The following is a 25190-nucleotide window of genomic DNA, read 5'->3' as shown; positions in this document are numbered from 1 at the left end:
ATGGTGGCGTATCGACCTACAACTAGTATGCTGTTGGTAAGCCTACTACTAGCGCCGGTGTGCGTTCTCGTCTGCCTGCCCTGCGGGCTGGCGCAGGCACATGGGGATGGTCCGGTGCGATACGACGGGCAAGTATCCTAACCGCAATTACACCCTTATCTTGTAACTTTCTCATCCCCTTTCACATGCCATTAGATTGGTTAGGCACCACCGTTCGCTCAGATCTCACTCAAGTTCACTGACGCACTGGCGCAGAAAGTGTTAAACTGTAATATGTAAACAAAACTTTTTCATTGAATTGGTGCGCGTTATACTCGATCTAATTGCTTTACCACTACAGAGTTTTGTTCAAAGAAAATGAAGAACATACCATGCACATATAACTATAGTCTTTTAAGCACAGCAAGAAGTACATGTGTTAGTACACCTCCTTATCTAGACCTAGGGCCCAACAGGTATACGAATACTCGACGATCGGTAAAGTCTCACTTCGGAGTTGAGGGAGTCGGTAGCATAATCGTTCGTTGAGATTGATCCTAATTCACATCGACTGCAAAGATTGCCACTCCGGGAGTGTTAACAGTCGGATTCAAAGGGATCGTTTAACAATCTGCATCTGCGCCAAACGACCCCGACCCTTGTTGCAATGCACTGTTTGATCCTTTTGAACTTCATCTGCGAAATATACATCCTGCCAGAGAGCTGCACTCTGTAAAGCAATATGGCGTAGAAGTAATGAACTCGGTCGATCAAGTTATCATAATAGGACTTGCCCTTTATGTTATCATTGTCTGTTCGGTGAACGATGCTATATGCCGTTCTATGACATACCCTACTCTTTTTCCCAGGTATACATGTACGTGCATGTACCTACATTTACAGCCATAATGTCCTCTCTCTAATGACAAATAATGTATGTAACCCAAACACCTAGATTCAACCAGGAGGGAGGTGATTCAAATAGCGTATACATTAGTGTAACTCTTCCATGGGTCGTAGGTACAGAATATAATTATAAATGCGATATGTTCATGTCATCAAGCATGTGATCAAATGATAAAGAGAGTGCAGGAACATTATTTCCGGTAATGTCTGCGCTGAATTCCTGCTGGGAACTCTTTACACTCTTGACTTACAGGACTAAAGCTGTCAGAGGGTAATATATAGATGAGGCTTGGATAATTTATTACAGAAGACACAAATACCGAGATCTTTAAAGAATGTTACTTTCAGAAAAAAGGAATTTGAATTGAAATGGATAACTAGGACGGGAAAGAGAGAATAGAATTGAATGCGAATACCCTGATAGCAACCACTAAAAAAGCGATATGCCGATGATCCTGAAACTTGCATGACCTTCTCAAAAAGCAAATTCGGCAGCCAGTATGGCTGTGTGAATAAATGTTGCTTTATAATGACAATTTTTTTTTTTTTGTTATCAGTGTCATTACATTCTCCCGCACACTCCATGTACCACATGAGAGAAAAAAATGGAGCAAAAGGTCAATAAAACAATACAAAAACATGTTTTTTTACGAAATCTTATAAAACACCTTTACTAACACCCTACCCATTGTTAACGTTACAGCACATGTCCTAAGATATAGATAAAATGAAGAGCCAGTCTTTAACAGCGGCAGATCCAGGAATTCCGTAAAGGGGAGGCGCGTTTACAAAATTAGAGGGGGCGCACGTGCCCCCATTTTTAGGTGATCCGAGTATCCTCTCGGATCACCTTCTGTTTTTGTACGGATTCTTTCTTCTTCTTCTTCTTTTTCTTCTTATTTCTCCCCAAAAGTTGTGCATCGATTAGCTCAGAAAGTCCTCTTCCAATCAATTTCAAACTTATACCATATATGTATCGTCTCCCAAAGACGGCAATCGAACTAAAATCAGTGATACGTCATTATATGAAAACACATTCTCAATCATATCTCATTAATGGAATGGAATTTTTCAATGAAATTTACGTCACATATATTTCAAGTTAAGCGCATTCTACTCATTCATCTATACCTTAAAACGTGCGCGTACGCGCTCGTTGAAATATTTGTATGCTCAAATCGAGCTCAATTTTTTTTTACACACGTTTCAGACCTTTTAGAGCATTTTTTTAAAAATTGAAAAAAAATTACGGACGCGTACGCGCGCGCATACACGCACGCGCAGCTCATATGCAATAGAAATTTCCCGTTTTTTCACACTTTAATATCGCCTGCCTGAAATGTCAGGGAATACGTCTACCAAGTTTCAAGTCAATCCGATTCAATGTGACGCCATACGGGCCTGTCAAAGTTGAAATTCCGCGCGCGCGTCAATGGCGATATACAGTGCAACAATGCCAAAAAACCGCCAATTTTAAATCCGATTTTACTCGTCAGGATGAACGGTGACCCCCCATTTTCTTTACATATTCTGAAAGCTGATGAGTTGTACATGTCATTTCATGGGTTGACGATGCTGGAAAAATGATTAAAAGATATCAAATTTCTTAATAAAGTAAAAAAAGTAAATTTTCAAAATGACGTCATCAAATTACAAGTTCACTCGAGCGTATCTCACTAATCCTTTGCCCATTTTCACCCAGATTTCAGTATGTTGTAGCTTATTAAATGCTTTTTCATTAATATGATAGCAACATTTTGATTAGGTGACGGCATCACCTCGTGATATTGGATTGAAAGTAATCTTGTCAAATTTGACCAGTTTACGTGTTATCTTAATGGGAGTGCAGTTTTTCTGGAAATGAAAATTGACATGACTATCTTTTTCGAGCACTAGCTCACCTATGCTTCGGTGAATTTCTCTAAGATTTTAATATGTTGTAGCTGAGACTTTGGGCTATCGTAAGTGTGCCCTTCATTTTTTCATCCGGTATCGGGATCACGTCCAAAAACTTGGTTGAAATCAAAGCCTATCTTCGATGTATTTCCATATTTCTTTCTTTTTCCAACTTTCTTTGCAATAACTCAAGAAAAACATACTTTATCACCACCATATTTTGCACATGTTTAGTTCATGTCATATACATTATTTCATAAAATAACAACTACTTCATCAGACGCCATCTTGGGTATGTAAATTAGGGTCAAAGGTCATAAATGTTTCATCCTGTATCTTGGTGAATACATGTTCTATCTTCCCCATATTTTGCACACGTAAAGACCGTGTTACAAGGATCATTTCACAAAATAACCACTTTTTGCTCAGATGACATCTTGTCTGTGCAGATCGGGGTCAAAGGTCATATGTACTTCTTTCTTTATCTTCGTTATGACGTGTTACCTCTATGGGAGGGAATTTTTGTAGATGTGAAAATTGACATGATTGTCTTTATCGAGCAGTAGCTCACTTACCCTTCTGTGAATTTCTCCCAGATTTTAATATGTTGTAGCTGAGACTTTGCGCTATCGTACGTGTTCCCTTTTTTATTCATCCGGTATCGGGATCACGTCCAAAAACGTGGTTGAAATTAAAGGTTATCTTCGATGTATTTTCATATTTCTTTCTTTTTCCAATTTTCTTTGCAATAACTCAAGAAAAATAGCCCCTATCAACCCCATATTTTGCACATGTTTATTTAATGTTACGTACATTATTTCATAAAATAACAACTACTTGATCAGACACCATCTTGGGTATGTAAATTAGGGTCAAAGGTCATAAATGTTTCATCCTGTATCTTGGTGAATACATGTCTTATCTTTCCCATATTTTGCACACGCAAAGACCATGTTACAAGAATCATTTCACAAAATAACCACTTTTTGCTCAGATGCCATCTTGGGGGTGCAAAGTGGGGTCTAAGGTCAAATATACTTCATTCTGCATCTTTGATAGTGTATACGGAATTCGGTACCCAAGATGGCAGGTCTGACTCCCTTTTCAAAATGAGAATCCAAACATCACACGACCAATGTCCCTAATCTCAGGTGAAAACTCGAATCATTGATTTAAAAAAAAAAACGGATCACCTAATTTGTCAGTCTTGACAAATTCTGGGTCTAGTTTCTTATTATTTCTTTTGTTTTAGCAAAAAATAAAGAGGGGGCGCGCGGACGGTGCGCCCCCCTCTGGATCCGCCACTGCTTAAGGAAATGAAAATCCATAGCTGTTAAATGAAGTAACAATAGACTTTACTGACCTATTACAAATATTTCAGTCGTTTTGGAAAAATGACCTTAGCGTTTGTAAATGTTGTTTTGGGAGAGCTACAGCTATGACTTGAGTGCATTGCATTTGAATACGTTTGATACTATATAAGTAGTGGTTCTTTTTTCTGTAGATAAACTTTCGCGACCCTATTTAGGGTAAAATGAACAGAAATGCCATTCTTTATTAATTACTGTACACTAGGAAACACTTTAAACAAGGCCATTCTACCAGTAACATTTTCTGAGACTGAATAAAGTTGACGTTCACCAGGCATTGTACAGCAGACTGGCCTGAACAGTAATTTGACCCGACGTCAAGCTGCCTACTGATATTGTTGAGGTTCCATTAATGTTTGTTTGTCCTTTTTTGTTAATGTGGATGGAATAATATTGTACAGCCAAAAAACTATACTGAGAATCATAGACCTTATATTTAGTTAATTGTATTATCTACTTAGAATACATACATTATAATATGATCACGGTGATTCCAATTCCATTTTTTTTTCTCATTATGATTATGATCTACAATCAACGACGAATTTCATTTTACCATCTCCTCAAGGTTCTGAAGTTGAGATGGCGGCGCACTTGTACAAGTAACTGATATAAGTATTTAGGAGAATGCGCGCTCGATATAAAAATTGTTACTCCAATAGTTTATGAATAAGTGACTAGCAAAGCCAGGACTAAATAATATTGATATTTCTGGACGGGAAAGTTTCTGTTTTCCGACAAACAATTCATATTCATAGTGCCATGTTGTCCAATTTCGAAAGTGTATAAAATCAGCGTTCACCTTTTCAAATCACGATGAATAAAATCCGCTGTAGAATTATTGTCGTTACTGTTGACGACTTTTCATTTGTATTTACATCTGTTCTGCTTCAAAGGCAATGACAAAGATGTTTGATTATAAAAATGAAAGTATGGTAACCTCATGATGAGTAGATTGACTGTTAAATAATCACCATCATCATCAATACGATTTTGCTGATGATACGTTGTGACTGCATGGTTGTATTTTCATGGTAAGACGATCCCCCCCCCCCACCCCATACACACACGCAGAGACTCACATAATCACACGCCATATCATCGCTGATTGAGTTGATTCGCGACTTTTTCCACACACCTGGCAACAAAAACAAAGTTAACTGCGACGGAACATTTGATGATCTATGGATTCGAGTGACCAACAGTAGAGTCCAGTGGGTTATTTTTGATTTTCGCAGGGTTTTACCATCGTTCATTACCGCAAAACCTTGTATCTCTCCTGTAATCCCTCAATACACCTTAGAGGTCAACGAGCTATATTGGATCACGGTTTCAGAAAATTAACCATGACTCCATGATTATAGCTCAATGTACTTCAAAGAGAACTCGTGCACTTTGTGCAGAATCGCCCTTCATTAGATGAACCGATTTGAGGGTACTGCGTACTTGTCTCGATTCGTTTGATCAGCCCGTAGCTGATGTTTACTCTGGTCTTTCACGTGCACGTCTGAAAGAAACCCATGTAAGCAGTCATGTAAACAAAGGTGTAAGAGGTTAGGCTGGCCCAAAACAGGTTGTGAAATAATACATTGTTATTGCTATACACGAAACTTGTGCTTGGTCAGGCTATAGAAATGTTCCCCCTTTAATATCTACAGATATATTAAAACTGATTCTGAATGTCAGTATGTTAAATTATTATGTATCTCTGAAAATACGTAATTAATGTTATCAGTTTATGTGTGTGGTCGTTCAAATCTATTGTTCATGCTCCACCCCTCCGATCGAAACTTTATTTCTTGTACATTTTTGTACAATATACAAAATGTATAAACAATAAAGTATCATATTATGACACTTATCTTTCTCTTCTCAACGTAATTCACATTGATTGCACGCGCTTCTCACGGGAAGCGATGAAGCAGATACTGCAATTGATGATCAGATAAAGTGGAATCCTATATGCGATCCTCAAAAATACGTCAGGGAAGTGGATATACTGCTCAACACGTACACAGGCTGACTGGGGCATACCCTTTCCGTTGATCGCGAAAGCATAGTGCAGTGCATGAATCTATTCTTCGGTCTGATACCTATGATTACTCTTTCATATTATATAAATGTTGTGGAGAACCACAATAAAAAAAGTGGAAGAATTAGGAAAAAGGAGAGAGTGCAATGTGAGTGACCTCTCGGGTCAAGCATTGTGATGTAAATTCACCTTACAGTACAATGTACGAAGCCCCAACGTTTCCAGAGCAAAGGCCCGTAAGATACCAGTGTGTCAGTGATTAGCAAAAGATCAACACAGCATCACCTTCAGTATCAGTGTCAAAACCGCAAGATGAACTTGCCGTAAATACCGTTAATCGCAGTGCAGTGTATTAATATATAAACGACAGCCTGAAAGAAGTACTATTTCGAAGTAATCTGTGAACTCATCATAATTGAGTGCAAATTTGATTAATATAATTGGTCTGGTCTTCTTCTCTCCCCTTTTTTTCTTTAATTTATCTCTCTCCTTCTCTCCTATAGACATCAGTTATGGCGGATAACTCCTCAATCGCAAGTGGAGTTAGAAGCAGTGGATTTTTTAGCCAACAAGCACAATGTAAGTTTACCCATGATATTCACTAAAGCTTAACCTTTTATGTGCTTTGAATGCCAACTGACACAGAAAAAAAAACCCATGACAGTACGAACACTATCCAACGTCTCTGACACAGAAAAGGAAAGGTTATACCTTCAAGTAAGGGGGCAACTTGTTGAAGCTCACCCCTTCCTCTTTCCTACGAGGAGATAAGATAATAGAGGGTGACTGCTAGAAGAAAAAAAATCGCCTAGGCGCTTTTTTTTTTTTAGAATGAGAAGGCGAGAAGGTGGTCTGTTACAACCTGCTTTAAAGTAGTCTTGTTCAGGATGAAAAGACAAAGCGGCCACTTCTTTTAAAGCAAAAGGGTCGATATGATTATCATCTTCTCCTCTGCACGTTGTTTGAAACTAGAAGGGAGAAGCCGGACCCGTTTTGAAACTCGCCTTTAATTATTGACTTGTTGGGGAGTATTGGAAGAGGAAACCTAATGCTGGCCCCTAAAAACCGTGAATGCGAGCCTTAACATGGCGCTTTGTCGCCACACGATTCAGGAAGTACACATGCCTTGTGTTTGTTGTTGTTGTTTCTTGTTTTGTTTAGGTTGAGGACGTGCGATTTTCAGGGGCCTCAGGGAAATGCGAAACGTATTTTCATGCTTATGGTACATTTTTACATTTTATGGAATACTGACTTGCAGATATAGTTTCGATGCAAACAAAGGAAGCGTCCAATACAGATATAAACCAAAGCAATATTTTGGGGTAGAAACGGTATGCCCAGAGGTGATGTTTGTTTTCTTGTGTTTAATTTCATCCTGCAGTTGTCATTTTGGCAGTATCCGTCAACGCTCGGCAGGCCCGTGGACGTCCTGGTTTCGCCCGGCTCAGTCAATGAACTCATTTCATTTTTCAAGCGGTCCTTCCTAAAATTTGAGGTACTCGAGTTTATACCATACACTGAACATCCATAGCCGTAATCGTCTCCATTGTTTTCAAAATGCCATTATAGGTATTTCCTTTTTTCCCCGAAAAGAATTATATTGTATGTTTCACCTGATGCTAGACTGGCAATCAATGTTTCTTCATATTCGTCGATTTGCTGAGTGCATTACATGTGGTTGTTGCTACCAGGTGGACATGCGGTTAAGCTTTCTGGAAATCCCTTTGAGATCGTCTAGCTTATGCGATATTTAGGTACAGAGGATCGGGCCTATCATGGTTGACGACCTCGTAAGTGCAAGTCTGTGGATAATGATGGTACTACTACTACTACTACTACTGATATGATACAATGATAATAATGATGATGATAAGAATGATAATCATAATGATAGTAATAATGATAATGGTAATAATAATAATGATAATGATAATGATAATCATAATAATAATGAAATTATAATAGGAATAATAATGATGATATAATGATAACAATAACGATAACAATAATGATAATAATAAAAATAACAACAATAATGATAATGATAATACTGATGATAATAAAAATAATGATAATGATAACAATAATAAGAATGAGAGTAAGAATATACTTACGATTATGATGGTAATAAGAAAAAGGGTAGGAAAAGGAGAAAGGAGGAGGAGGGAAGAAGAAGAAGAAGAGGATATTGTCATAGTCACCAATCGGTAGTCACATTGTTATTTATGCTCCCACTCTCCTTCCGGAGGACACCAGAAGTGGTGGCGAAGAGTGGCGAAGAGTGGCTCGTGAGTGGCTCGTGAAGTTCATCATAATTGAGCTAGTTTTCAGCAATTTGTGAGAGTAACTTTGATATGTGAACATTGTGTGGAGAGAGGTCATCCACCAGGAGTCGAACTATGATATATATGTGTTGTGACTGAGCCTATTCTTTGCTTCATTTTTGTGTGTCAAAATTACTTTCCCTGAGAGGATATATGTGTCAGTCCCACATGATCACTTTGCTGGAGTATCTCGGAGAAGACTGCATACTAACACTCTGTCTGTGCAAGTCACTGGACCGTAGAACCTCTCTGAATGCCCCTTTGAAAAATCCTTTGCATTGTTATTGCCCTAATCTGGTCGTTAAGACTGCATTGTGCCTAACATGTCCTCTGACAAGCCTACTGTGAAGACCAGATCCCAATCTACACTTGACCGGGTTGACTCCACCCAGCTGACACAAGATGTCATCAAAGACATTCTACAAAACAAAAGCTTCATCTCTTTGGTAGAAGAAACGATTTCCAAGCGGATAAAAGCAATGGAGGAAACCATAGAGAAACAAAATGCCCTCATACTGGACCTTGAAATGAGCAACAATGAAAAGTCCAGAGAGCTCATTGACCTCCGAAAGCAGGTCAGCGACCAGAAAGACAGCATACAGGCGATGGATGCTAAGCTTGATGCCCAGGAACAATACTCCAGAAGGAACTGCGTTCGTCTATTTGGCTACCCCGAGAGACTGGGGGAAAACACTGATGCCATCATTCTGAAAGTCGCGAAAGAGCACTTGAAAGCAGACCTGAAGCTGGAGGACATTGAACGTTCTCATAGAGTTGGACCGAAGAGGGAACAGAGCAAAGACAACCCGAGGGGCATCATCGTGAAATTCAGATCGTACAGGATACGCCAGGAATTCATCTCCAAACGCCGCAAGCTCAAGGGTCAGAGGATGTCAATCGTAGAGGATCTGACAGCACGGAACCAGAAACTCCTCAGTGAGGCAAGGGCAAACGAAAAAGTTGAACAGGCATGGAGCAGAGACGGTCGCATCTACGTGCTGTTGAAAGGAACAAACAATCAAACAAGACTGGTCCACAACACAAAAGACATAAAAAAGCTATGACTTTTAACATGCATGATATAATCATCAAGTCTCGACCATCCTATCTCCTGGTGGAACTTTAACTTTATCTTCTGCATACTCAAAGACTTTTGAACTCTTTTTGACTCTTTGATGTGATTTTTGTGTTTTACTAAATTTTGTGTCTGATTTTCCCCCCTTTATTCCAGTAGTGTCCTTGAATGAATCCTAATGTGTGTGTTTCTTGCGATGTCTCTGTGTGTGTATATTTCATTTTCATCCATACTTTTCTCAAAACTTGCAGAATTAAGATATAAATATGTTCCAATACAACATTCAATACTACTGATTATAATGAATTCCATTGACGCTGAATATTTGATAAAAAATTGTGTTTATATTCAAAATGAGTAATACACTTGAAAGTATAGATCCAGATATTCACTTCTTAGAAATATCCAATTCATACAAATGTTATACGCCATGTGAATTTGATCTGAAGTTTGATGATAGATCTGGTCTTAGTTTGATACATTTCAACGCCCGAAGTTTGCAGAAAAACTTTGATTCCATTTATGATTTTTTATCATCACTTAAACATTCTTTTTCTGTGATAGCAATATCTGAAACTTGGATAGTTGATACTCCTATAATCCCGTATAAATTGCAAGGATATACTTTTATAAATTCAAATAGGTATTCTGGGAAAGGGGGTGGGGTAGCATTTTTCATTTTGGATAGTATTAAATTTAAGACCAGAATTGATATCCTTCAAACTGAAGAAGAGAAGGCTTGTTGTGAATATCTTTTTGTTGATTTTGAGGGCAGTAATAACAACTCAACTGTGGGTGTGATATATAAGAAACCAGGATGTAAAATGGATTTGTTTTTTGATTTTTATAACAGAGTTATTCGTATTATTTCAAATGAACGTAGAAATGTATATATCTTAGGTGATTTTAATATAAATTTATTCGGAATTTCGTTAGATCAAGAAGCCAAACGTTTTATAAATCTCAACTCATCCTATGGTTTGGTCCCTTTAATTTATACCCCTACACGTATAACAAGGAATAGTGAAACACTCATTGATAATATTTTCACCAACGTTATTTGTTCTGAGTTGGATTGTGGCAGTTTTTATGCTGATATCACTGATCATTTACCAATTTTTATGTTTACAAATACAACAGTATTAAAACATGAGAAAAGATCTCAGGAGAAAATTAATCGAAAAATATCAGATGAAGGTTTGAAAAAGGTAAAACAAGAACTTAGTAATTTAGATTGGTCTTCTGTGTATTCAACTTCTGATGCAAATGAGGCTTATGATATATTTTCGTTTTTGTTGATTTCAGTAGTAGACAGAAATTTGCCTTTGAAGAAAAGTAGTGTCCGTAAGTGTAAAATAAGGAAACCATGGATTACCCCAGAATTGTTAAGATATATAAAGAAGAAACATAAATTGTATAAGATATTTTTGAATGATAAAACTGTTATAAATGAAAGGAAATATAAAATGTATAGAAATAAAGTGAACAATTGTTTACGTCATGTTAAAAAAACATTTTATTGTAACAGAATGTCAGAAAATAGAAATGATAACAAAGGTATTTGGTCAATAATTAATGATATTTTGAAAAAATCTAAGAAACATTTCCCTGATTATTTTGTTAGTGATGACAGGGAAATAAATGATCCTCAGTTAATAGCAAATGAATTTAATATTCATTTTGAAAACTGTTGTAAAACTGCATTAGATTCATTGTCTGATAATATGACATGTATTCCTTCATTCGATACTTACCTCACAGATCACTTTTCCAAGTCGATTTTTTTAAAACCCATAGATGAATCTGAGTTGATTGAAGTTTGTAAATCATTGAAAAACGGTTTTTCGTATGATGTTGATTATTTAAATGTATACATAATGAAACAAATAATATATTCAGTTTTGAAACCTTTACTTTATATATTCAATTTATCTCTACAAACAGGTGCAGTTCCAAAAAAATTGAATGTTGCAAAGATAGTACCTGTTTATAAGAGAGGAGAATCTCATTCATTTAATAATTATCGACCCATATCAATATTACCATGCTTTTCAAAAATAATAGAAAAATGTATATATAATCGGGTTTTTTCTTTTTTGTCTTTTAACAATATCCTTTGTAACAACCAGTATGGTTTTAGAAAAAATCATGGGACTGATCATGCTTTGATAAAACTCCAAGATATAGTTGTTAAAGCTTTGAATATGAATAATTTTGCATTTGGATTTTTTCTGGATCTTTCAAAGGCCTTTGATATTGTAAATCATGAAATATTATTGTACAAATTACATTATTATGGTATTCGAGGGACCCCTTTAAAATGGTTCTCAGATTATTTATCAAACCGTTTTCAATATACAGTTTTCGGAAATTGTTCCTCACCTTTAACTGCAGTTAATTATGGTGTCCCTCAAGGTTCTATTTTATGTCCTTTGCTGTTTTTGATATATATTAATGATATCATCCATTCTTCTACAAATTTTGATTTCATATTATATGCAGATGATACCACCTTATTTTATACCCAATCTGGAACTGAACATTTGAAGGATAATATTGAGTTTGAGTTAGAAAAAGTTAGTAACTGGTTTAAAAGTAATAAGTTAATTGTTAATTTTGATAAAACTAGTTTTGTTATGTTTTATAATAAATTTAGTAAGGTTTTTGATTCAATACAGAACATTGAAATTTCAGTTGACTCACATTGTATTGAAAGATTAGAGAGTGTTAAATTTCTTGGTGTTCATATTGATAAACATTTACAATGGAATACACACGTAGATTATGTTAATAGTAAAATTTCGAGGTGTGTCGGCATATTGCATAAGGTAAAATATCATTTGCCATTACGTGCTCTTATTATTTTGTATAATTCATTGATATTACCTTATTTAACATACTGTGTAGTTGTTTGGGGAAATTGTAGTCAGTATAAAGTAGATGCATTGATAAAGTTGCAGAAGAAGGCAGTTCGTATTTGCACTGGTAGTGATTATTTTGCTCATTCAGCCCCTTTATTTAAAAAGTTGAAGATTTTGAATTTCCATGATTTGTTCTTATATTATACAGCAATAATTGGATTTCTGCGTTTTCAGAATATGTTACCTCTTAATATTTCTGAAATGTTCTTCGTAAATAACAGCATCCATCATTATGATACTCGTAACAGTAATTTATTTCATATGTTTAAGGTCAATACAACTTTTGCTAAAAAATCTGTCCGGTTTAATTTACCCGTTGTTTGGAATTCTTTGTCAAGTGATATACGCTGTCAAAAATATTCAAAGATGTTCAAAAAATCTCTCAAAAAGTACTTTCTTGACAGATACTGAACCATATATTTTTTCTGCACATATTCATATGACTGTTACATCTATATGTTTTAGTTGTTTTTGTTCTGTTCTTGTCTCGAAACTGTAAAACACTCTATGTGCCTCCATAATCTAGTACTCGTATATACCTGAGGGAACTTATTTCATACAAGGCCGCAAGGCCTTTCTCTAGTTCTCTTTTTCATTTCCATGAATTTTTGATTTTTGGCAAATATGTAAACTTGAACCTTGTTTTGTCTGTATTATGTCAATTTTCGATTAATTATTGTTTTGTGTGTTTTGTAACCACGGATTTTTATTGGAATGAATAAACGAAACTGAAACTGAAACTGAAACACTGACACTATTTCACTGCATGATATATCGTAGCTTGCAGCACAGGATTAAAAAGGGTCAACTGAAATGCTACGTGTTTTCTTTAATCCCCAGATCTTGCAGACTGATATCCAAAGGCTCATCGATGAGCAGTTTGCCGATCGACCTCTTCCTGGGGCTGAGTTCGCCTACCACAAGTACCACACCCTCGCAGAGGTGGGACTACTGATTGCGTTGTCTATTATTGTAACGAGTATCATGAGATACTTGATAGTCAGTTTCGACCCATAGCATGATAAGCTGCTGTCGCTAAGTTAATAAATGCAGGGGCAGATCCAGGAATTCTATAAAGGGGAAGCGCCTTTACAAAATCAAAGGGGGAGGGGCGCATCTCCCCCATTTTTTGTTTTTATTTCTTCTGTTTTAACAAAAAAATAAAGAGGGGGCGCGCGCCCGGTGCGCCCCCTCCCCCAAGCCCCCCCCCCCCCCCCTCTGGATCCGCCACTGGAATGCCTTCACGTCTGCTCAATCCGTTTTCTGTATGGCGGCTTCTTGCCCACCCCCAATTTCAGCCTTCTGGTGTCTTCACAGTGCGATAATAAAGAATTGGTAACATGGTAACATAATTTTCATTCAAAGTTTTATTGCTAGCAGCACAATCAGATTGTTCTTTCTTTTTCACAGCTTGAACAAACACCTAGCATCTAAAATGCCCATACAGCGTGACAAAAGCAGTTGAAAAATGATTTGTTCATGATGGCAAAAGTCAGGTGGAAAGAACAATATTTTTGAAATGTAACATGATTTGATATTGTTATTGATAACCATTTTTATTCAAAGGGCGTTCTAAGGGAACTTTGGCAAAACGTTCCAAGTATTCTGTTATGTCAATACTAATGTCCTTATCAGTATTCTAAAACATATCAAACCCTCAGTAATTCCTCAAGTGAGAAGCTGCGGGGTAAAATCATGATATTCCGAAAGTTTTCATGTGTGTTAGGTTATGTCAAAATGTTCTGCAAAGTCCTAGAAAATTCAGTGGCCATACTAATTGGTTTAGACGTTATCAACCTGCTCTCAGTAACAAAGATGTTCCTAATGAGAATGATTTTTCGTCTGTGTCCTGGTTTTAGATCAATGAATGGATGGATCTGATGGTGAAAAATCACGGAGATCTCGTCTCAAAACGAGAGATTGGCAAGTCGTACGAAGGACGCACGATATACATTTTGAAGGTACATCGGGAACATTTCCCCATGCTACATGACACAGACACTTTTGAGCTTTCATTGTACTTTTGTGTTAGTTCTTTTCCTTCATCTGATGGTCCGTGTGTTTCACTGGAATCTGATTTTTATATTCTATTATCATACGATATCTTTAGGACAGAATGATATTTTCCACTTTTTGTTTTCTCGTATCAACCTCCGGAGTTATCATTAGATATGAATTATTGAAATGGATTATTCTACTCGCCATAGTCAGGAGGCAACGTCTCTAAGATTGCAGAAATAGTTTTAGCTTTCAAGGCAACATTTTTGTAATCTATTCTGAAATAGCAGCCAAATGACAAATTTGATTTTAACAGGCATCTAATTCCGACATTCAAGAACACAGTGTGTTAGCAGTAGAAAAGACATGAACGACGTGAAAGCGATAGCGCATGCTAAATGACGATTTTTATCTTTTATTAAAGTTTTAACATGAGCATGCAAGGTAGTCATGGTAGAGGCCAGAAAGTTTATTCACCTTTGGCAAGAAAAAAAAATGGTTATTATTTTTTGAATCCTCTCTTTTCGCAGATTACCACAGGAGCAGATAAATACCACAACGGCTCTGCAAGCGGGAAACAGGCGATTTTCATCGAAGGAGGCATCCACGCCAGGGAATGGATATCGCCCGCTACGGTTGTTTACATGACAAATCAGGTAACATCTTAACCACCAAGACGTTCCCTACTCGCGACAAAATCCCAAAATCTGAAATTTACAACAAGTGACAGCTGCTACTGCTGATAAAAAGCTCCGATTTTGCAATAAAAACATGAATAGTAAACATACCTGGGAAGTACATGTAGATGCTGCAATGCATTCACTGTAACGTTGCAAAGTACAGAAGATTGCCTAAAAAGCAGGCCATGGATAGTTCAGAAATGACTTACATGATTAGTATCTCCTCGTCTAAATCAGATGGCTTGATAATTAAGAAAGGATTAAAGACTTAATGTGAGTCTACAAACCCCATAAGAAGCTAGATAGCCAGGAACGATCAATAAGACTGGAGTTGGTGGTGTCACAATTTCAAAATTCAACTCATTCGGGTTGTATAAAGACTAAAATGAACACCTTTCTTTTTTTTTGTTCCATTAATGGCTGTGTAACGTTCCCTTGTCGTATTCATGAGATCATTCGCAGAAGTTATCTTTGTGAGATATGTTGAAACTCCAGGTCAGACTAAAGACGCAAAAGAAAGTGTTGGTGTTGCATCATGTAGATGCTATTCATATAAAGTCTGGTATTATCGATATGTCGACTGGCAGAGTGGATATAGGCATTCAAACTAGTGCGAAATCTTCGGTCCGTCATATGCAAAATAAAGAGCATGATTTATGCCTGATCACCTAACATTAATGATATCCCCAACAAACATGTAACAATATAAATGGGAAAATATCCACAAATGCATGCCCTTTGTAAAAGTAGAGAAGTTCATGCTCCTGTCTTGACATTACATGCATCAGTCTGTTTTTTTTCCCACAAAACTTGAGCTCAATGGCTTTCCCCCCGATGTTGCTATTCCTTTGTCACAGCTACTGAAGCAGTATGATTCAAGCAGCGAGGTAAAGCAGATCCTAGACGGAATAGATTGGTATATCCTGCCTGTCTTTAATGTGGACGGTTACGAATATACCTGGACAACGGTGAGTACAGTGAGTGTAAAATACTGATGTATCTAATCTTCTCTAAATGACAAGAGTAGTACCTACTGCACCAAAACAAATTCTATAAGGTTAAAGGGATAGTCTAGTATTGGTGGAGATGAGAATTGGGCTTTTAACTTTTTGCAAGATACCAAGAAACCACTTATGAAAAAGTACAGAGGATACCATTCTAAGAGGATTTCAAATTTTATTCCATGAAAATCGGTTTTGGAATGGCTGAGGCACCAAAAATCAAAGTAAAACAAAGCGATCATAATAAAAGGTGGGTCCCACCTTTTATTATGATTGCTCTTTTTTGGATATCTCGGCCATTTCAAAACCAATTTTCATCAAATAAATGCTGAATTCCTCTTACAATTACTTGCTCTTTCATATCATAACATATTTCTCATTATATTACCAAAACTGTTAGAAATCTGAAGTTAGGTCTCAACCGAAACTGTACGATCCCTTTAAGATGACAACTAATCCAGTATCATTTATAAACTTGGAAAAGTTTTTGGCACCATCAGGCTCATTCTTTAGGGTTAAAACTTATTCCATATCAGTTATAAGATTTGAAAAGTTTCTGACACAAACGCGCATTCTTCACGGCCGAATTGCAACGCATTTTAAGCCTCCAATTCAAATTTTCCGTGTTTTAAAAATAATGAAAGTTTATGTGTATACAGTGAGCATGGGTGTGCAAAATTACTTTAGCCAAATCTATTCTACGTAACGACTGTAAAATCCCCAAAGAAAATGTAATTACACAAGAAACTTTTCTAAACATCATAGTTACTATTTTTGCAAATCATATCAAACATGAAGATATGTTTTATTCATTACAGGCGATCGTCTTTCCCTTCTCATTTTTTCTCTCTTACTCTCTCTTCCCAAAATAATATGTTTTGAGTCTCATTACATTCATGTTCAATAAATTTATCAGGTTTATGGTGAGTGCAATTGATGATATTCAAATCGCGTCACATTTTGGACTTATTTTTGTTCCACTGGTAGAATCGTATGTGGCGTAAAACACGATCTCGTACCCGAAATCCGTTGTGCCCCGGAGTAGATCCGAACAGGAACTGGGACAACAATTGGTGTGGTAAGTTCGTGTTATATACTTTAGAACATATAACAAAATGCATAGTCTCTTCAGGGTTGATACATTACTTCATTGGAATCCACTGGCTTTGTTGGTTTGTTTGATTGTTTTGTTTTGGCCACGCTATGCTCTTGCTATGTGTGTGTGTGTGTGTGTGTGTGTGTGTGTTTGGATTCATTCGAGATGGTCGTATGCCTTTGTGATATTTCAGGAATCCCGTTTAATGCATGCGTCTGTAAGAAGTAGTAAGACGACGTAGTTAGAATAAGGAGAGAAAACTGATTCTGCGTGAAGATTTGAAAGACAAGGTAGTAATGTTCCGTTGAATCGTGGCTGTTCGTGTGCAAAAGGATCGCTATATTTCGCACTGATAAGACACAATGATGTGAGGGTTGTGTAGCCAGAAACTAATGAACAGGAAACAGACAACTGAAATAGAAATGAAAAAAAAAAACACTCAACAACAACAGTACACCCATCTATTTTCAGTTCTGTAAGCCTACTCTGGAATGGTATACTAGTATTCATATCAACGCTTGTGCCTATCGAAAATGTTGAAAGTTGAAATGAATTGGAATGCTTGTAACAGGAGCTGGCTCGAGCAGGAATCCGTGTAGTGAACTATACTGTGGTCCCAAGCCCTTCTCAGAGGTCGAGGTTGAAGCGGTGGCCAACTTCCTGCAGTCCGGGATCAACTTCCGGGGCTTCATCGATTTCCACAGCTACTCGCAGCTTTGGATGACCCCGTACGGCTGGACCACTGACCTCCCAAAAGACTATTCAAAACAGGTGCACTATTTTTATATGAAGATAAAACCTTTTATGTGCTTTGAATACCGATTGGTACAGAAAGTCCAAAAGCGTTGTTAGTGTCCAAAGTCCATGTCACAGAAAGGGTTAATAATTGTTCGTGACGACAAGAAATATTGAATGTGCCCAGGGGGGCATTTCATGATAGTTAGGGCATTTTAGAAAATTTCTGGACCATCTGTGAAAAAATTGCTTACCAATAGCTTTCTTCACCAGTGTGTTCATAAAGGTGTCTACTAACACCTCTCGATTAGTTCCAACCCAAATCCTTGTGGAAAATTCTGGGGAGCCAATCAAAGTTGGGCATCCGGAGGGGGGCGGGGCAAAAATGGAAAAAATATATATTTTTCCCAATATAGGCGTGTAAGATGTCTAACTAGGGGTTTCTGGGGGTGCTGAATCGATTCCAACCATTAGTTTTGAGTAAAAACTACTATTTGACAGTAAAATAGACCACGCCTCCTTTTTGCCCCCGCCGAAATACGTAAATATTGGTATTTTTATACATATCTCATTGGGTTGATATAGTGGGTTTTTACGGTGAACTGAAAACATTTATGTGCGATGGGAAGCAGTCGTTCCCATTTCTCTTACATCCATTATACTAAATATACCAACATCCGTGTGGAAAAAAAAGGGGGGGGGGGACGGTAAACCATAGGCAACAAAAGGGGGTCGAACAATGGGATTTTTGTTCAGTATTAACATCTGAGATGCCTAATTAGCGGTTTCTGGGGGTGCTGAATGGATTCTGAACATTAGTTTTGAGTAAAAACTACTACCTGACCATTAAAATAGGCCACGCCTACTTTTTGCACCCGCCAAATTATGTATTATTGGTATTTTTACGTATCTCAACGAGTTTAAAACTATAGTGAGTTCCTTAGAATGCTGAATTGAGGTCTATCATTGAATTTGAGCTATACCCACTCTAAAAACAGTGTGCAAAACACTGCAACATAAGTGTGCAATTGGAAGTAGTCGTTCCCACTTCTCTTATTTCCATTATGCCCCATTATAATCCAACAGAAATGTATCTCAATATTAAAACCTTGGTACTTTACCCTACTCCCCGACATCTCCCTCACTGCTCTCATCAGCTGTTTGGTTGATATTCTGGCAAGAGTTACCACGACATTTGCCGCAAGCAGAAAAATACTTGACTCCTTGCTTTTTACAACAGCACCTAAGTGTGCTACAGTCCCCTCACAGTTGCAGCTGACAAACTTCAGAAGACAGTCCTTTGCGATGGGGTCTGTTGAAGGGACCGGTGCGTAACCTTGGTCACTGAGCTTCCATCCGTACTCCAAGATCTCCAATGATGGAGTTTGCAACATTAACCAATCTCTGGTTTGGAGATAAGCTCGTAGAGAATGCTGCGCTGCAGCTTCTGTTGTCAGGGGCAGTTTCTCAAGTTTGATGCTCCCAGCAGCAGCCCGCTTGCTGAAGATGTCAAATGTCAAGTCTCCCATTGCAATTGGAATTGCAATTGCATTGCCTCCCTGATCTTTGCGCTATCATAATATGTTTCTTTGGCTGTTTTTATGAGGAAGATGGGGTGGTCTGCAGCTTGATGAATCAGCAAAACCATGATGTTGGTGTCCTCAACCCTCACCTCAATAGGAGAATCTTTTGCCTCATCTATAGAGCTGCCCGGACTATAGCAGTGTCTGCATCATCGTGGCATTGCTGTACACTGATCCCATTTCTACTGAATGTCTCAGCAAGCAGCAGAATGAGCTGGGCCTTGTTGTTCTAAACTGTTGTCGAGGAACATTTCTCTTGGAACGAGGCTTTTGATGTCTGGGCGAATCAGAATGTCGCAGCATGCATTCTTTGTTCGTCTTAGGTGACGATGGTTCTTAGTGGAGCTGCCGTATCCATCAAAGACCACAGTGATTTGGAGAAACTGGCTCCCCATGGACTCCACAAACTTTAGGTAGCTCTCGACGAATGCCCTTCCAGGTGAGGTTATCCTCCTACTTGAAGTTATGCATGCGGAGCCACCCACCATCAATCACCAGACTCGTGCAGGGCATTTGTTTAACGGGTTCCACAAATGCCTTCAGAAATCTTGCTAGGGCAGCCTTGTCTGGTTTTCGCAACTTCTGGTCTTTGTCAAATAGAGACATTGGTGTTGGCGTCAACTCAAATCACAGAGCTTCTTTCGTCTTGAATTCACGCTCACTGATGATGATTAGACTGTTGAAGAGCTTGAGTGAGTCAATAACCAGCTTCTTTCAATTGACTTTGGGTCCACTTCTGAGGCTCTCTAATGACTTCACCTTGTGCTAAGTTTCCATTGAATCAAGAACCGTTCGTCCATTCATCTTGGCCTGCATGGCTCTGCCAACCTCCTCTGCCTGATCAGCGTTGACTGGGTCCTCTGGAGTGCTGCTGAAGTGCTACCAAGATGAATGGACGAACTGGTTCTGGATTTGAGTTGACGCCAACACCAATGTCTCTATTTAACAAAGACCAGAAGTTGCGAAAGCCAGACAAGGCTGCCCTAGCAAGATTTCTGAAGACATTAAGTGGAACCCATTGAATAAACCCCCTGCACGAGTCTGGTGATTGATGGCGGGTGGCTCTTGCACAACGTCAAGTGGGAGGCTAACCTCACCTGGAAGGGCATTGCCAAGAGCTACCTCCAGTTTGTGAAGTTCATGGGGAGCCAGTTTCTCCAAATCGCTGTGCTCTTTGATGGATACGGCAGCTCCACTGAGGATCATGATCACCTGAGACGAACAAAGAATGCATGCTGTGACATTTTGATTCGCCCAGACATCAAAAGCCTCGTTCCAAGAGAAAAGTTCCACGATAACAAGAGCAACAAGGCCCAGCTCACTCTGCTGCTTGCTGAGACATTAAGTAGAAATGGGATCAGTGTACAGCAATGTCACAATGATGCAGACACTGCTATAGTTCGGGCAGCTCTAGATGATGAGGCAAAATATTCTCCTGTTGAGGTCGGGGTTGAGGACACCGACATCATGGTTTTGCTGATTCATCATGCTGCAAACCATCCCATCTTCCTCACAACAGCCAAAGAAACATCTTATGATATCGCAAAGATCAGGGAGGCCCTCCCAGAGAGATACCAAAAGTATTTGATCTTCTTGCATGGCTACTCTGGCTGCGATACAGTGTCAGCGATTTCTGGGTTCAGCAAATCAACTTTGATAAACAAGCTTTGCGAGACTGACAAGGCGGAAAGGGCCGTGGATGTGTTTCTGGACATCGTGTTCCATGGAAACCACCCAAAGACTTGGGAGACTTGACATTTGACATCTTCTGCAAGTGGGCTGCTCCTGGGAGCATCAAACCTGAGAAACTGCCCCTGACAACAGAAGCTGCAACGCAGCATTCTCTACGAGCTTATCTCCAAACCAGAGATTGGCGAATGTTGCAAACTCCATCATTGGATGTGTTGGAATACGGATGGAAGCTCGGTGACCAAGATTACGCACCGGTCCCTTCAACAGACCCCATCGCAAAGGACTATCTTCTGAAGTTTGTCAGCTGCAACTGTGAGGGGAGTGCAGCACACTTAGGTGCTGTTGTAAAGAGCAAGGAGCCAAGTATTTTTCTGCTTGCGGCACATGTCATGGTAACTCTTGCCAGAATATCAACCAAACAGCTGATGAGAGCAGTGAGGGAGATGTCGGGGAGTAGGGTGAAAAGTAGCATGGTTTTAATATTGAGATACATTTCTGTAGGATTATAATGGGGCATAATGGAAGTAAGAGAAGTGGGAACAACTACTTCCAATTGCACACTTATGTTGCAGTGTTTTGCACATTGTTTTTAGAGTGGGTATAGCTCAAATTCAATGATAGACCTCAATTCAGCATTCTACAGAACTCACTATAATTACAAACTCATTGAGATACGTAAAAATACCACTAATACATTATTCGGCGGGTGCAAGAAGTAGGCATGGCCTATTTTAATGGTCAGGTAGTAGTTTTTACTCCAAACTAATGTTTCGAATCCATTCAGCACCTCCAGAAACACCTAATTAGACATCTACGTGCTTACTATTAAACAATGGAAAAAATATTTTCCCATTGTTTGACCCCCCCTTTGTTGCCTAGGTTTAACTGTCCCCCCCCCCCCGTTTTTTTCCACACGGATGTTGGTTCGAACTCATTGAGAATCAAACATTTAATAAGTATTTACAGCAGAAATAGGATTATATTTGGTGTAATGGATATAAGAGAAATGGGATCGACTACTTCCCATCGCACATAAATGTTTTCAGTGCGCCCTAAAAACCCACTATATCAACCCAATGAGATATGTATAAAAATACCAATATTTACGTATTCGGCTGGGGCAAAAAGGAGGCGTGGCCTATTTTCCTGTCAAATAGTGGTTTTTACTCCAAACTAATGGTTGGAATCGATTCAGCACCCCCAGAAACCCCTAGTTAGACATCTCACACGCCTATATTGGGAAAAATATATATTTTTCCATTTTTGCCCCGCCCCCCTCCGGATGCCCAACTTTGATTGGCTCCCCAGAATTTTCCACAAGGATTTGGGTTGGAACTAATTGAGAGGTGCAAGTAGATACCTTTATGAACACACTGGTGAAGAAAGCTATTGGTAAGCAATTTTTTCACAGATGGTCCAGAAATTTTCTAAAATGCCCTAACCTATGAAGCATTTTGGTCGGATATTTTTCTGACAAACTGTTACAAGCTGCTGATATCCTTGCATCTGATTGGCTGAGAACATCTTTGTTCGACAACTTTGTCGGACAAAATGCATATGAAATGCCCCTTGAACTATAGAACGTCAAACTTCTTGTTTTTTCGTTTGTTTGCGTATAGAACCTATGAACGTGTTTGATCAAATTTTCCCCCTCATTCTGTTTGACTTTTAAAACGTTTATATGAAGAGTTTGTTCGCAAAAACCGATAAGTCCATTTTTGAAGATTTTGAAGTCCGGTGTCTGTCATAAAGTACAAAATAATACCTTTTAAATGACATGTTGGTCACTGCAAACAAAGGTATATTTTTCAAGTTATGGTCAAAAGAAGTAAAAATTGTCTTATTATTCTCTTTATTTTTCTTGACCTTTAATCGCAAATACCTCCATTTGGCAAATATGAACTTATCGGTTTTTGCGAACAAACTCTTCATATACTGCGAATGTGTGCATAATATATATACAGGCCGTACATGACGTTCAATTACCCCATCGCCTATATAGGCCTACCCACTTGGTGAAGTAGGCATGACATGCCTTTTCCTTTTTACTTTGATGTAATCGTTCTGTTGTCATTGAACAGTTTTAGCTGTTAATGTATTCGTCTCTATATTGGTCTTTGAATCAGTTTCCTTCATTCCCCCCCGCTACTTCCGGAGTTTGGCTGTCGTTGCACACCTGTTTGATCCCTTAACTATGCCCTCTTTGATTTTCATGTGACAGTAACGATGACCTTACCCTGTCCTTTAGTCTCTGTATGATCTTTTTAAAAGTGCTTTTGACAGTAAACTATAAATTCACTTTACACACAATGTGAGCGAATGATAGTACAGTTTGTAATGAAAAACTAATGTTGATAATCAATTTTGAGAGGGATAATATATTGGAACGACTACTAAAGTGCAATCATGATAATCGATATTAGCATCGATAAGAATTGATAACATAATAGGATTGCAATAATTTTTGATATCCATAAGGCATAATGTGTGCTATGATTAAAACAATGCGTCTCTCGGCCTGTTTTTGTATTTCAGATTGCCCAAGCCGAACAAAGTGTTAAGGCGCTGACAGCTGTGTTCGGAACTTCGTACGTCTATGGGACAATTGCAAGCACTCTCTGTAAGTTGTCGATTGAATTCTGAAAACCTAAAGAAAAGATAAAAAAAAACCCTGGGTGTGATTAAGTGAACGGAATTTGCTGAATAAAAGGGCATTTTCAACTGAAACTTGATGCTATGCGACGGAAGTTCAACGGCAAAGTGGATCTATGCAAAAGTTGCACGTTTGTCGTGAATCAGTTGCGTTTCGGACAGCACAGAAAAATGGAAGACGAAAAGATTACATGAAGTTGGAAATTATTTTCTTTTATTTCTCAAAAGACAAGGATCAAAATCTATCACTTATGTTTGTGGTCTTTGTTTATCTGCATGTTTACTGTTATTCGCATTTTTATACTCGCATAATTAATGTGTAATTCTGGTGGTAAGAAGACTACAAATGGATATCTCACGTACTCAGATGTTGTATGAAGGGAATTAGCGATTATCTTTTTGATTCTCGCACAGCAAAAACAAAACAAAACCAAAACCAAAACAAAACCAAAACAAAACAAAACAATAATTTTGCACACCATGTTCACTTCTTTTATCAAGTATTTACTTCCACCTAGGTGAGTAAGACAGTTTTTTTTTTTTTTTTTTTTTGCTAAAAGCTCTTTTGCCAGAGGGGCCGTTCCAAATTTAGCGACAATAAACAGAAGCATAAAATTCAATTACAACTATCTTTTATCAGAAACAAAAAAAAACAAAAACAAAAGCTCATCCACGCAGTATGCATATCTTGGATTCTAGTGGCACATTTCAAGTTCCAACAGATCATTGCCGTAAAGGTAAAATAAATAATTGTTTTACCCTAGGTTTTTTTTTCTCACATCAAGCATAATCTCTTTTCCATTTTTTGTTATGACTTCATATCACCTATTTGTACTTGTTATATCATTTCTAAACGTGCATTGGCTTAACTTAATCGTCCACTAAAATGACATACCCTTAAAATCTCGCTCAATCCTAAATCCTCCACCCCTCCCGTCCCTTTTTTTCTCGGACCTGGAATTTCCAGGAGTTTAATGTATTGTTTTATTCGTCCACTACTTCTACGGCTACTTCCTCTTCTTATTCTCATTCCATCCTCCATATTTATTTCAATCTATCAAACAGATGTAGCTTCGGGGTCCTCGATAGACTATGTCTATGACAATCTGGGCGTGGTTTACTCCACCACCGTGGAGCTGCGAGACCAGGGCCAAAGGGGGTTCATCCTTCCCGACTCGGAGATCATACCGTCGGGTGAAGAGACTTTCGAGGGACTCAAGCAGTACGCCCTCTATATGCTGAATAACTAA

General features: G+C 38.2%; 1 protein-coding gene across 1 annotated transcript; it reads left to right on the top strand.

Moving 5' to 3' along the window:
• On the top strand, positions 1-25190 carry LOC139720648 (carboxypeptidase B-like). The gene is made up of 11 exons (XM_071632005.1): positions 1-128; positions 6687-6762; positions 7565-7678; positions 13344-13445; positions 14363-14464; positions 15032-15157; positions 16039-16149; positions 17170-17260; positions 17850-18049; positions 23824-23908; positions 25006-25190. Exons 1-11 carry the CDS (start codon positions 1-3, stop codon positions 25188-25190), a joined length of 1320 nt encoding a protein of 439 aa, XP_071488106.1.

This window comes from Diadema antillarum, unplaced genomic scaffold (assembly GCF_040938485.1).
Source record: "Diadema antillarum isolate AM-2024a unplaced genomic scaffold, OU_Dant_1.0 scf00000131, whole genome shotgun sequence".
Lineage (NCBI taxonomy): Eukaryota > Metazoa > Echinodermata > Echinoidea > Diadematoida > Diadematidae > Diadema > Diadema antillarum.
This window is presented reverse-complemented; position numbering and strand designations above follow the sequence as displayed.

Bases quoted from the DNA above. Each gene is read 5' to 3' on its own strand.
- LOC139720648 (XM_071632005.1), top strand. From the start codon at position 1: ATGGTGGCGTATCGACCTACAACTAGTATGCTGTTGGTAAGCCTACTA. The intron at 14,465-15,031 runs GTACATCGGGAA...CTCTTTTCGCAG, and splicing joins GCACGATATACATTTTGAAG to ATTACCACAGGAGCAGATAA. The intron at 17,261-17,849 runs GTAAGTTCGTGT...TGCTTGTAACAG, and splicing joins CTGGGACAACAATTGGTGTG to GAGCTGGCTCGAGCAGGAAT.